A 12,424-nucleotide genomic window follows, 5' to 3' on the forward strand; every position below is an offset into this window, starting at 1 on the left:
TTTCTCTGTATTTTTTAGAAGAATGATATAAGTCACTAATTTTTTATTACAATAATACTTGAGACTACTAATTAGAGGTACCATTATTGATATCACAGTGAATCCCACCCAATATTACAGTAGTTTTTTTTTTTTTTTTTTTTTTTCGACTCGCTCATAGTAGATTTAGCAACAATGATTCATCCCACTAAAAATATCACCACTAATAGCACTAATACATTAAAAAAGTAAAAAAAAAAAAAAAACACAACTCCAAGACCAAAACATCACATCATTAATGACGGGACCCACTACCACCTAATTAGTGGAAGCACTAATTAGTGCTCTCAAGCATTTTTCGTAGATTTAGAGCTCATTGTTACTGTTTTTATTACTACCGTATGCCACTTTTTACATAGAAACTAGAGATAATTATTATTAAAAAAATTAATGAAATCCAATTACTATAATATATCTACTTTTTTGGTCCTAATTCTATGCATCTACAACTTTTTAACTTTCCCTATTGAGAAAACATCTATATATATCTACTCCTCCATTCGAACCCAAAACCACCTGCAATCAACGAAGGCTTTTTCCAGGTACACAAAATTACAATCAAACACAGTCACAAACCTTGAATCAAAATAAAAAACACGGTCACAAACCTACTCTCTTCTATCAGAGAATTAGGTTTTCACAGTCATGGGTGTGGTGGTAGAAGTGAACTCAATCCCACTGCCGGAGACTAAAACTCCGGTAATCTCAGCGCCGCCGTTCCAGCTGCATTCGCCATCGCTGACTCGATCCCCTCTCCTCGATTCCATCATTCCAAAGACTCCGAAAAGTCCACTGGTTCGGATGATGACTCCGATGGCAAGTCCCATGAAGAAGGCCTTTTCGACGATGCAAGGGTACTTGGAAGAAGTGGGAAATCTGACGAAGCTCAATCCACAGGAGTCATGGCTTCCGATCACAGAGTCGAGGAATGGAAATGCATACTATGCTGCTTTCCACAGCCTCAACTCTGGGATCGGAGTTCAAGCTCTTTTGCTTCCCTTGGCTTTCACTGCACTTGGCTGGTAAGCTTATACATATTATATACATCGACAATGCTTACTACGATTGAGCAGAAAATGAAATGTGTGAATCAAATTCATTTGGAGTATGATTCAAACTATATTAAATTTTCATTTTCATTTGTTGTCAAACTTTTTCTTGTCAATAATGCTACACTGACTATCTTTATATACCAGATATACAACCTGTTAAAAAAAATCATAAAAATTTTGCACCCAAAAAAAAATTGATGTGTAACCAAGAATAAACTTGGACGTCACATTTTTTTTTTCTTCCCTTTTTTGCCTTTTTTTTTGTGTGTGTGTGCGCGCGCGCACGCGCTCGCACGTCATGATTGAGTGAAAATAACATTAAGATTGTGTTTGAAATTAGAATCATAGATTTTGGTAGATTTAGAAAGGGAAAGGAAAAAAATAAGTGAAAAATGAAATATTATTATTATATTTACATTTCACCAACTTCTTACTCTTTTTATTTCAAATTTTTATTTAAATTAATAATTTAAACATGGTCTAAAATTCGTTTGATAAATGGTAGATCTCTTAATCAAAATTTTCAAATAAGTTGTGGCTAATTAACTTTTCTCAAATATGAGTGAACTTGTCCATTTTAATCAATGAATATATGACTGGACTAAAGTAGCTTCAAAGAACACTCCAATTTGAGTTTTGCTTGTTTTAATAGCCAAAATTGAATTGCAGGACTTGGGGGATCATATGCCTATCAGTGGCTTTTGTGTGGCAACTCTATACCCTGTGGTTACTCATCCAACTTCACGAGTCTGTCCCTGGGACTCGCTACAGCAGATACCTCCAGCTTTCTATGGCTGCTTTTGGTAATTATAACACTAATCTCAATCTCATGTGGGTTTAATACATCATCATCATTCTAATGTGCATGAACACATATAGCATTTTTAACTCCTAATTACAAAATGATCAATAATGTGTAGTATCACCAAATTATATTTGATGATATGGAAGTGTTCATGAATCAAGCATGATAATAAATCTGATCCTCACATTTCTTTTCGAGATACTTATATTTAAATATGTAATACTGTTCTAAATTTGGTCCACAAAATTGCATTGAACACTAAACACTAGTACTTTTTATAATCTGTTTAGCATTTGTCGTACAAATATATGTGAAAAAGTAAGCAAAAATACATCCAGCAACATAATTTTGTTATTTTCAATTTTTGTAGGGTTGTATTTAGATATTAATTTATTAAGATATAATGGATAGAAAAAAATATAAAGAGAAAAGAGAAGAAATTTTATTTTTTTTAAAAATCTTGCATCTCTTGTGAAAAAACCACTACTATGTTATTCTAATGTGTAATTTTGTAATTATTATTATTTTTTTTAATAAAAAGAATACAAGCATTTTTGAATATTTCTTAAAAAAAAGCATTTTGTAAGCTTTTTATTTATTTATTTTTATTTTTTTTATTTTATTTTTTTATCAGCAAAAAATTTTTTTATTAACAATATAAAATTAAAGGTATAAAAAGATGACACGTATCGAGAGAGATTCGGATTTTGTAAGCCTTTTATATTGACCAAAAAGTAATTGACATTGGAACTCTTGTGAAGGTGAGAAGATAGGGAAGTTGGTGGTGCTATTTCCGACCATGTATCTATCAGGAGGAACTTGCGTTGCTCTAATCATGATTGGCGGCGGAACCATGAAGATTTTATTCCAGATCGTGTGTGGGTCCACCGGATCATCATGCAACGCTAATTCGCTGACAACTGTCGAGTGGTACATAGTATTCACTACCTCGGCGGTCATTTTAGCACAGCTTCCCAACCTCAATTCCATCGCTGGAGTTTCTCTCATCGGTGCAATTACAGCCGTTGCTTACTGTACACTCATATGGACCCTCTCCGTAGTCAAAGGTAGGCCCATTGGCTTCTCATACGGCCCATCACAGGTGGCAGAATCTGATGGGGCTAAGCTCTACACTACTCTCGATGCACTTGGAATGATTGCCTTCGCTTTCAGAGGCCACAATCTTGTTCTTGAAATTCAGGTTAGTGCCTTGGTGGGTCTCAAGCATTCTAAAAAATTAATAATAATAATAATAATTTAAATTATTTAAAGTTATTATTTTTATTATAAGAAACGCTAATCACAGTGAAGTGGTGGTCATTATCATCTATACTACATTATTATAGTTATTATGTGTTTATCTTCTTAAGTTTGAAATGTTTTGTAAATCTTATTTTGATATTTTTTTTTTTTTTTTTTTGTGAATGTTATATTGTAGGGCACAATGCCATCGAGTCTAAAGCATCCATCACGCCTGCCAATGTGGAAAGGAGTAAAATTCTCATATCTAATAATCGCATTGTGTTTGTTTCCAGTTGCAATTGGAGGATATTGGGCTTATGGAAATTTGGTAATCACCATAATGATTTTTGTGTTCTCTAATCTTCACACTTTGCACAACAACAAAGACAATAAAAATTAGAAAATAATACAAGTTCATAACCATTATCTGTAATGCTGTGTTTGGTTGAGGGATTTGGAAATGAATTTGGAGAGGGAAATAGAAAAGGTAGGTGAAATGTGAATAAAATATGTATATATTTCATATAGTTTCACACACCTTTTCCCTTTCCCTTTCCAAATCCCTCCCCAAATCCCCCAATCAAACACACCATAAAAGTTCAGAATTATTGTGCTAACAACACTATACTGATGGATTTTAAATGGGAATCACGCTTTATCAAAATGAATGCAGTATTACCGCACTATATTCTGAACATTTTAATTGATGTAAATTAATTGATCAGACCTTGATCATAAATTTAATAATTATAATTATTCAGATGAAGATGGGGTAGTTGTTGATCAAGCTAACACGATTGTGGTTTTGTGATGCCAGATATCAAATGGAGGGATGTTAAAGGCATTGTACAAATACCATGGGCACGACACATCGAAGATTATTCTTGGGTTCGCAAGCGTACTAGTTGTGGTTAACAGCCTGACCTCATTCCAGATATATGCAATGCCGGTTTTCGACAACTTAGAGTTTAGATATACTAGCAACATGAATAGACCATGTCCATGGTGGTTGCGAAGAGGGTTTAGAGTCTTCTTTGGATGCCTAGCATTCTTCATAGCTGTGGCACTCCCATTCTTGCCAAGCTTGGCAGGGTTGATAGGAGGGATTGCGTTACCAGTCACCGCCGCCTACCCTTGTTTCATGTGGATAATAATCAAGAAACCCCAAAAATATGGGACTATGTGGTGTCTCAACTGCGCACTAGGTTGTTTGGGGGTGATACTCAGCATTTTGTTGGTTTTTGGAGCAATATGGACTATAGTGGCCTTAGGGATTGAAGTGCACTTCTTCAAACCCTAGTGATTGTAGATGCAAAATGGAGCAAAACACTCTTTGAGCTCTAATCTTAATTGAAATGGGTGAGATTGTACAAAAGCAAGGGTGTGAAGATTCCAACCCATCAACTATCTCAGCACTGGCTTAATCTTAAAGAGATTTCACCCATCATGTATTTGATATCACTATATCTTTGTTCTTATAAAATAGCAAATCATAAAATAATTGTAGCATTGCTAGTAAATTTCTGGTTTGGGGAAGATCAACAAGTGCCAATCAACAGATAACCAAAAACTTACACAAACTACATAAAAGATCAGACAATGTGGTTAAGCCCTATACCTTAATAAAATTCGATGACTTCTTTAGAGGTGATTGATAGAAGCAACAAACACAAATTAAACTGGAATTGAGAATTAAAATTGAACTTTGTCACAGAATTACATAAATCATAAACAAGAATAAGATTACAAACTATTGAATCACAAGATGAACTACTCTTTTTTTCTTTTTCTTTTTCTTTTTTTATCAACAAAAATAAAACTTTATTGATGAAAAAAGCAAGATACATGCAAGACTTACATTAACAAAGTAAGAAAGTGCACTGAGCATCATAACTAACATCAACAATCCCAACAAGGTTGACACCGCAAAAGAAGCGCAATCATGTCTTAGCACTTGATCCAATCCAAGATTGGTGAGAGACCAATCAAGAGCAACCAAGGAAAGAAAAAAAACAACAACAATACATCAGCAAGGCAACATTACAGCAGCAGGTAAAAAGAACAAACAGAATCACACCCAAAGCCAAGACATAACTCTGCATCTGAAACCAACTCCCCTGTGTCACTCCTTGATTTTTGCATAGCCTTTTTTCGACTATGCTTAGCCCCAGTCCTCAGATCAGCTCCTTTCTTTTTGCTTCTGTTCATCTCTGTTTTAGTAATCTTCCCCTTTCTTGATGGGTTGCCCTTTACTAGCACTCTTTCTTGGACTGGATGTAGATCAAGTGGCCTTAACTGAGTTTGGGCTACACAGCCACTTAGGTTTGAAGGCTCATCGATGGGCCCATTTGCCAAGGCCCCAGCCTGAGGTCCATTCAAAACCATCTCTAAATTAAAAAAAAAAAAATTATACATAATTTTCATACATAATTCTATGGCTTATTGAAACCATTCACTTCAAAATAAAATATCATTATTAACTACTACAAATACTGTTAATTTCACAAGTATTGTGAATGAGTTTGATGATGTTGTTTACATTAGCCATGAAAGATATTTATAAAGAAGAATTATATTCATACATAAAATTTATATAAAAATATCATAAGAATAATGTGGTAATATTATTATTATTATAAATAAATGCATCTTTAATGATGTTATATTTTGAATTGAATGGTTTATAATGAGCCACATAATTATGTATGAATTATTTATTTATTTATTCAACATTACTCATTTATAAATTGTGTAGGAAATAGCCACCATTAAACACCTACAACTTCCAAAAACCTTCATCTTCATTTTTGGACTGCCATTTGTCTTGTGATACATCCCTCAAGTTGCACAACTTCCATACCTTCTACTTAAATAAAAGAGTGGCACATGTCCTATAATAAAAATAAAATAAAAATAACTAGTAAATGTGACCATAATTACTCTTTACAGATGATTCATTTCATGATATGAATCGACAAATCCACAATTAATAATATATCATGTAAACAAGTATTCTCTCATTATGACCTTTTAATGACGACTAGAATTGATGTCCCAATTTTTCTAATTCTATTTTTATTTTTGAAAATAAAAAAGTTCAATTCTCAAAAATTTTATATACTGTAGTGCAACTAAAATTGAACATTTAAACTATTTATTTTAAAAATAGGAAATAGAAAAGAATAGAAAAGTTAATTCGTAAAATAACATCCACAAAGGAAACCAATATGCGAAAATGGATTCTCTTTAATACTACTTCACACATATATTTACATATATGAAAAGGAGCCCTCTTTTTCATGGAAGAAGATTGCCTCGTTTGATTTATTTTTGAGAGAGTTGAATTTGAAAAAAAAAAAATTCAAAATTTTATTTGATTTATGATTTTTCTCAAAAAAAATTTAAAATTACTTCCTCTCTCTTACACATCAATCAATCATTTTTTCTCTCTTTTACACATCAATCAATTACTTTTTCTCTCACACACATCTACTCAATTATAACAAAATATCAAATCATCTCAAACTCTCAAACTCTAAAATTATTTTCAAAATATACAACCAAACAAACTAAAAAAAAAAATTAAACTCTTCCCCTCAAATTTTTTTTTGAAAATTACTCCCTCAAAAAAGCAAACCAAACACACTTGTATTTGTCGTTTTTGCGTTTTTTTTTTTTTTTTTTTTGTGGACCATCTATTCTCTCCCTCGAGTGGTCAGTTTCATTGTATGGTAACATATCGCATCCATGCAGGCAACACTTTTTTGAAATATATGTAAGCACAAAACAACAAAGTTGGTGGCCCTTATCACTAATGTTAGCAATAATGCTAACAACATATAACGTAAAAGACAGAATATGAACTAATTTTTGTACATGGATAGGATGTATATTATGTGATATTTTTTATTATTATAATTAATTTTAATAGTAAAGTCTATTATATTTATGTTAGATGTTTAAAGAATAATGTAAAATATATATATTTGTGATTAGTGAAAGGTAGTGGTTCGTAATATTCTATTGACATATAAAAATTTCTCGAGAATATAAGACACAGAAATACATTATTAATAGGTAAAATTTTGCAATTTTGGTGAAGCCCTCTTCTCAACAATTATATTCATCTATAAATTTTTTATGTTTAATTTTGTGTTTAATTTTACTGTTTTTAAGATTATTATAATTATGTTAGGCACCTCAAAAAATATTTTGAAAATAAAATGTATGGACTAATTTTATTTTTTGTGTAACTCACGTCAAATTAAATTTAAGTTTACACCATATGTTGATGGCGGATTTGCCTCGTATTGATTGAGAGCAAGATGAATTTGTGGTTTTCTTGAGATCTACAAAAATAAGAGACCGTTAAAGACTTCCCAACTGTGGTATCGGTGTGGAGAATGCTCTGACATCCATGTTGGGGGAAAAAAAATTTTATGATAATTTTAAAGTAAAATTAAAATGGGTCTTCTTAGGTTTTTGTAATTAGTAATTTCGTTTGATATAACTTTTTTCAGTTATAATTTTATTCGATCTTTTATTTTAATGAGACTATGAGTATTTAGATGTGAATCCAATCTGAATTATGCCTATATAGAGGAGTTTGTGATCTTTATCCTTTCATGTTTGCCACTTCGCAGACTATGTTTGCAAAAAACAAAATTGCAGTCGAAGTTGTTTGACCGCTCAAGCGGTCGATTGTGCACTTGAGCACGGCTTTGTTTAGTTTGATTTTGGGAGATAAGTTTTCAAAACATATTTTGGAGAGAGAGTTTAGAAATTTTTGTAGTTTATTTGGTGGTGTATTTTGAAAATAGTTTTGGAGTTTAGGAGTTTGGGATGATTTGATATTTTGTTGTAATTGAGTAGATGTATGTGAGAGAAAAAGTGATTGAAAAGGAGACAGGAGAGAGAAAAAGTGATTAATTGATGTGTAAGAGAGAGAAAGTGATTTTGAAAATTTTTTGAGAAAAATTACAAACCAAACAAAATTTCCAAAAATTTTCTCCAAAATCTTTTTCCCAAAGCCAAATCAAACAAGGCCGTAATCGTTTAAGAAGTTTCACTCGCCTACAAAAGTATTAGGAGTTGTATTTTTATGCTCGAGCGGCCTTTCCTGTACTCAAGCGTAAATCCTTGTTTTGAAGCACGCGTTTTAGTCAGACCGCTCGAGCGTTCATTCCTGCGCTCAAGCAGAGATCGCAATTTTGTTTTCTATAAATCTGCGATTAATTCAGTTTCTAGGATACGGCTTCCAAATCTTCTTTTTGGGTATTAGGGTTTTCATCTAGAGCTTCATTGCTTATTTCCTTTGATATCTGTGAGAGTTTATATCATGAATTGTGTAGATTATATGATGCCCTGAATCTACACTATTGGTTGCAGTCAAGGGAAAGTCACTAATAAGTCCTATGGTCAATAACCAAGTAAGATCCCAGATCGCCGGAGGAGTCAAATTAGCCTCCCTTCTAAGTCTAGCTTTCTTAGGCACCCTTTTGACAGATCTTAAAAGGTATTGACACAAGGTCTCATAAGCAACGATATGATTTATATATATGTATATATTAGAATATAAGCACATAACAACCACGAATATTCTTAATTTCAAAAGCTTGTTCCATTACATTACATCCCAGAAGAAAAATTAAATCTTCATACGAGCCTTACAAAATATCAAAAGGGAAATTTCTAACTTTTCTAAGATAGCCAAAAGTCTTCGAAGGTTTCGGGCTTGTCGTCTCCAGCTATAAGCTCCTCTTCGGCACCTGGCATGATACGTCGTGAGCTTTGAATGCCCAGTAAATGCACGCACACCCCGTCTCTTTTTCCCAGTCCAATACACAATCACAAATATGACAGCAAGTAATAAAGCATGATACTCAACTAAATAAATAAAGGGTTACAAGGTTAGATGTTAGTAAACTAGAAATCCCCCAAAGAGATTTCGTTCTCCCAATCACAAGAATCGGACACGGATTATTCGGTATGCCCCCTCTTTTGCTACTTTGTTGCAGAACTAACTTCGGATGCCTACCAACGGTTATATATCACGTAGCGCCAACCGCAAGGCCTCAAAAGAGACGGTAATAATGGGCTTTGCCCAAATCTCTCCTCACACCAAATACCTAGGGTCCGAATACAACCGCTCCGTTCAAGGGTTCTGAAAATCACTTGCGCAAGATTTTAACTTCCAAATAGGGAACGCAACCCAACAATCCTTACATCACATATTATTATCTTTTCATTACTCAAGTGATCGAAAACCCAATATCATCCCAATTAAGTTTTCCGTGGAGTTAAATGTTTTAAATCAATGTTAGACCAACTTAACAAAATAATAATATCCACATAAGCATGAATCATTAAAATGAAGAAGATAAGGAATATAGCCATAACACATGCAATATCATGCCAAGACATGATCATAAGCTAATAAGCATATTCATGAACACAAGAGCATAAAACACCTATGCACAACAGAATTTTCAAATTCAATATCATTTAAAGATTAAAATAAAAAGGGCTATTTTAGATTTTTACCAGACTCGGCCTCCCTATGGTTCGTAGAGAATTTAATCTAGTTTCCAGAACATATTTCAGAAATGGGATAGCTTTTCTAGATTTTTAGTTATTTAAGAAACACTCCAGCGCTGTCCAGATTCGTCGCCCGTTACAAAAATTTGATTTTCTTACAAACCGCTCACTGTTTTTCAATGTAACCAATTTTAGTTGAAAGCTAACTCCTTAAGGAAGATTTTGACATAAAATGGAGGTCCAGAATAATTTTCTAAATTTTTCTAAAAATTTTGAAAGTTGGCTGCGAAAACAGATTCTTAAGGCACAATACCCAAAACAAGAAGATTTGTGAGGAAATAGATCCACTGAGGGAAAATTTTCATTTCTTTTGTGATAAAAACATGCTAAATAACATATATTAAACTCAGAAAATTTTCTTGAAGGTGTGCCTTTGGAAAGTTTGAGAGATTGGTATGAAAAAGATAGTTTGTACCGAAATGAGGAAAACTACAAGAGAGGTAGAATCATGGCTCAACTCTTATCATTTTTAACATGGGAATACTATCAAAACAAATTTCAAATGAATGTTTAAAACTTCTAAAAGCATGTATTTGAAAAAGGAAAATAAAAGAGAGAGTTGTGTTGTGGCTTACTTTCTAGGCTTGAACAAGATTGTTCTCTTCTTCCTTCCTCTGCCTCTCAAGACTTCTCTCTTGCTCTCCTTTCTCTCCTCTAGGCCGAATGTATGTGAGTGTGTGTTGTTTGTGCATGCCATGCTAGGGGGTGGTTGTATTTATAGGCAATTTTGGTGTAAAAAGACATAAAAGGCCCACTAGTTGGAATTGGATTGAAAAGTTTGGGTTTACTTGGAGTCTAATGGAATAGGAAGTGATTAGGGAACTTAATCATGTGATTAGAAAATATCTAGTTGGCCTTTAGTTGGAACGAAACTAGTGTTGGGAACACAACCCTAGATTTAGGGGTACTAGGTGCTAGGGTTTCTAAAATATCATAATTACAATTCTTGAAAATAGGTCCCTCGCATTCTCCTAGGTTGGCCAGCCATGGGGAAGGGAAATGGGAAATTTTTTTATTCAATTTAGGTACTATGGACACATTTCCCAATGTGTATATATATATATATATAGATCTCAACTTGATTTGATGGTACCTATAGTATAAAAGTACATGTACTAGTTTTGGGGCAATTCTTAAAATTAATAAAAGAAGTGAGGGCTTGGAATTAAACTTATGTATTAGAACCTTACTTATGTAGAATTAAATTAAATTAGGCTAAGGAACCTAATTCGGCTAGGATATTCCTATTTCGATTAAAAAAAAAAAAAGGCTAACCGACAAGATTCGAAATAATTCAAGAAACTGAGGGGCTTTAAGAAAATAATTCAAACATAAGGGTTTTTAAAGAGAATACATTTTTCAGGAGCTTCACAGATTATATTAAAGGGTTTGTTTATTTTGTTTTATTCACAAAAGAGAGAGTTGTTCTTCGGTGGATTCCATAGAATTTGCTAGAGTAGCTCATTGTCGTGGATTCAACATCGGCGTTATGGATTCAACATTAGACAAGACAATTCCAAAGTGAAGACAGTGGTAGAAGAGGCACATTGGGGTCGGTTCAATTTGGGCGTGGATTCACTAGGTAATTGAGAGTACACTTGTGTAATTCTTTTTTGTGTTCTTAGTGGATTGTTTTGTGGCTTTGGCCCATGTTTTTTTTATCACAATTGAAGGTGCTCCAATTGCGATTTTTCCACGTTAAAATTGTTGTGTCGATTTGTCTTTGATTGTTTGATTGGGATTGCTATTTACTGCTTAAAATTGATACACAATCACAAATCAATATCTCGGGGACTTTAGACCTTTCAAGTTCCAATCACTGGTTAAGGTGAGATCAAATAGGTTTAGATTCATTGTAACAAGATCTCTACACCACAAAAAGAATGATAAAAAATTATTGAGAATTGAATGAGAAATTGTCTCATAAAGTTGGCCTCACGTATGAGGTATTGAAAATAGTGTATAACCACTGATCCCACATTGATTGTAGAGGAAAATATTGATGCATATTTAAATCCCAAGTTTTTGATAAAGGCATGGGCCTTTTGGGGCATCCAAATTTTTCGAAGGAAGGAAGTTATCGATGCTTCAAGGATAGGTTTAAGCCAAAACTATGGTTCAAATTGGTTATGCAAAAATTATCATGCGTGCCGCCCGCTCTAACCAAGCTGAGTCTGTGGGCTTGGCTTGGGCTTGAGGAATGGGTTGCACCGGATTGGTAATCCATTAACCTAACTTGTTTTTTGGACTAGGTCTATTAGGTGGATGTAGATATACACACATGTGTATATAGAGTGTATAATTTACACACTTATTTCCCATCAGTTTTGTTGCATTAGTTGGGCATTTTTGCATAATTGAATTCTATATTTGTTGCTGGAAGGCTCCTTGTCTCTCCCCTTTTGTGTATAAAAAGAGACCCCCCTCTTTGTTTGTCACACATAAAATCTTTGTTCTCAAGTGATAGTCAGTCTGCCATAATATATTCTTCCTGTGTAAGAGAATGCTGCTATTGTCAATTTGTTGGAGCTAACCAGAAGATGCTTCTGACTTAGTGGGTTTTAAATCGTCATATTTTGGGAAACAGACACCGACATTACCTCAAGCACCTACTATAAGGTGGCGAATCTGTTTTAGGGTGAATATGTTATCACACAGGTTTTTGTTTGCTTCCTTTTCTTTTTCTAAT

General features: G+C 33.5%; 1 protein-coding gene across 1 annotated transcript; it reads left to right on the top strand.

Annotated features, from left to right (window-relative positions):
- The first annotated feature begins 476 nt into the window (after positions 1–476).
- LOC114267868 (lysine histidine transporter-like 8) lies at positions 477–4,658 on the top strand. The gene is made up of 5 exons (XM_028208936.2): positions 477–1,061; positions 1,761–1,894; positions 2,658–3,097; positions 3,335–3,466; positions 3,956–4,658. The coding sequence occupies exons 1-5, from the start codon at positions 685–687 to the stop codon at positions 4,436–4,438; spliced, it is 1,566 nt and encodes a 521-aa protein (XP_028064737.2). The 5' UTR covers positions 477–684; the 3' UTR covers positions 4,439–4,658.
- The last annotated feature ends 7,766 nt before the right edge of the window (positions 4,659–12,424 follow it).

Source organism: Camellia sinensis, chromosome 6 (assembly GCF_055761805.1).
Source record: "Camellia sinensis isolate YWXY chromosome 6, ASM5576180v1, whole genome shotgun sequence".
In the NCBI taxonomy this organism is placed as follows: domain Eukaryota; kingdom Viridiplantae; phylum Streptophyta; class Magnoliopsida; order Ericales; family Theaceae; genus Camellia; species Camellia sinensis.

What these genes read in the sequence shown, in the direction of transcription:
- LOC114267868 (XM_028208936.2), top strand. Translation starts at nt 685, where the DNA reads ATGGGTGTGGTGGTAGAAGTGAACTCAATCCCACTGCCGGAGACTAAA. An exon ending in GCTTTCACTGCACTTGGCTG is followed by an intron (nt 1,062 to 1,760) that starts GTAAGCTTATAC and finishes ATTGAATTGCAG; the next exon opens with GACTTGGGGGATCATATGCC. An exon ending in ATTGGGCTTATGGAAATTTG is followed by an intron (nt 3,467 to 3,955) that starts GTAATCACCATA and finishes TTGTGATGCCAG; the next exon opens with ATATCAAATGGAGGGATGTT.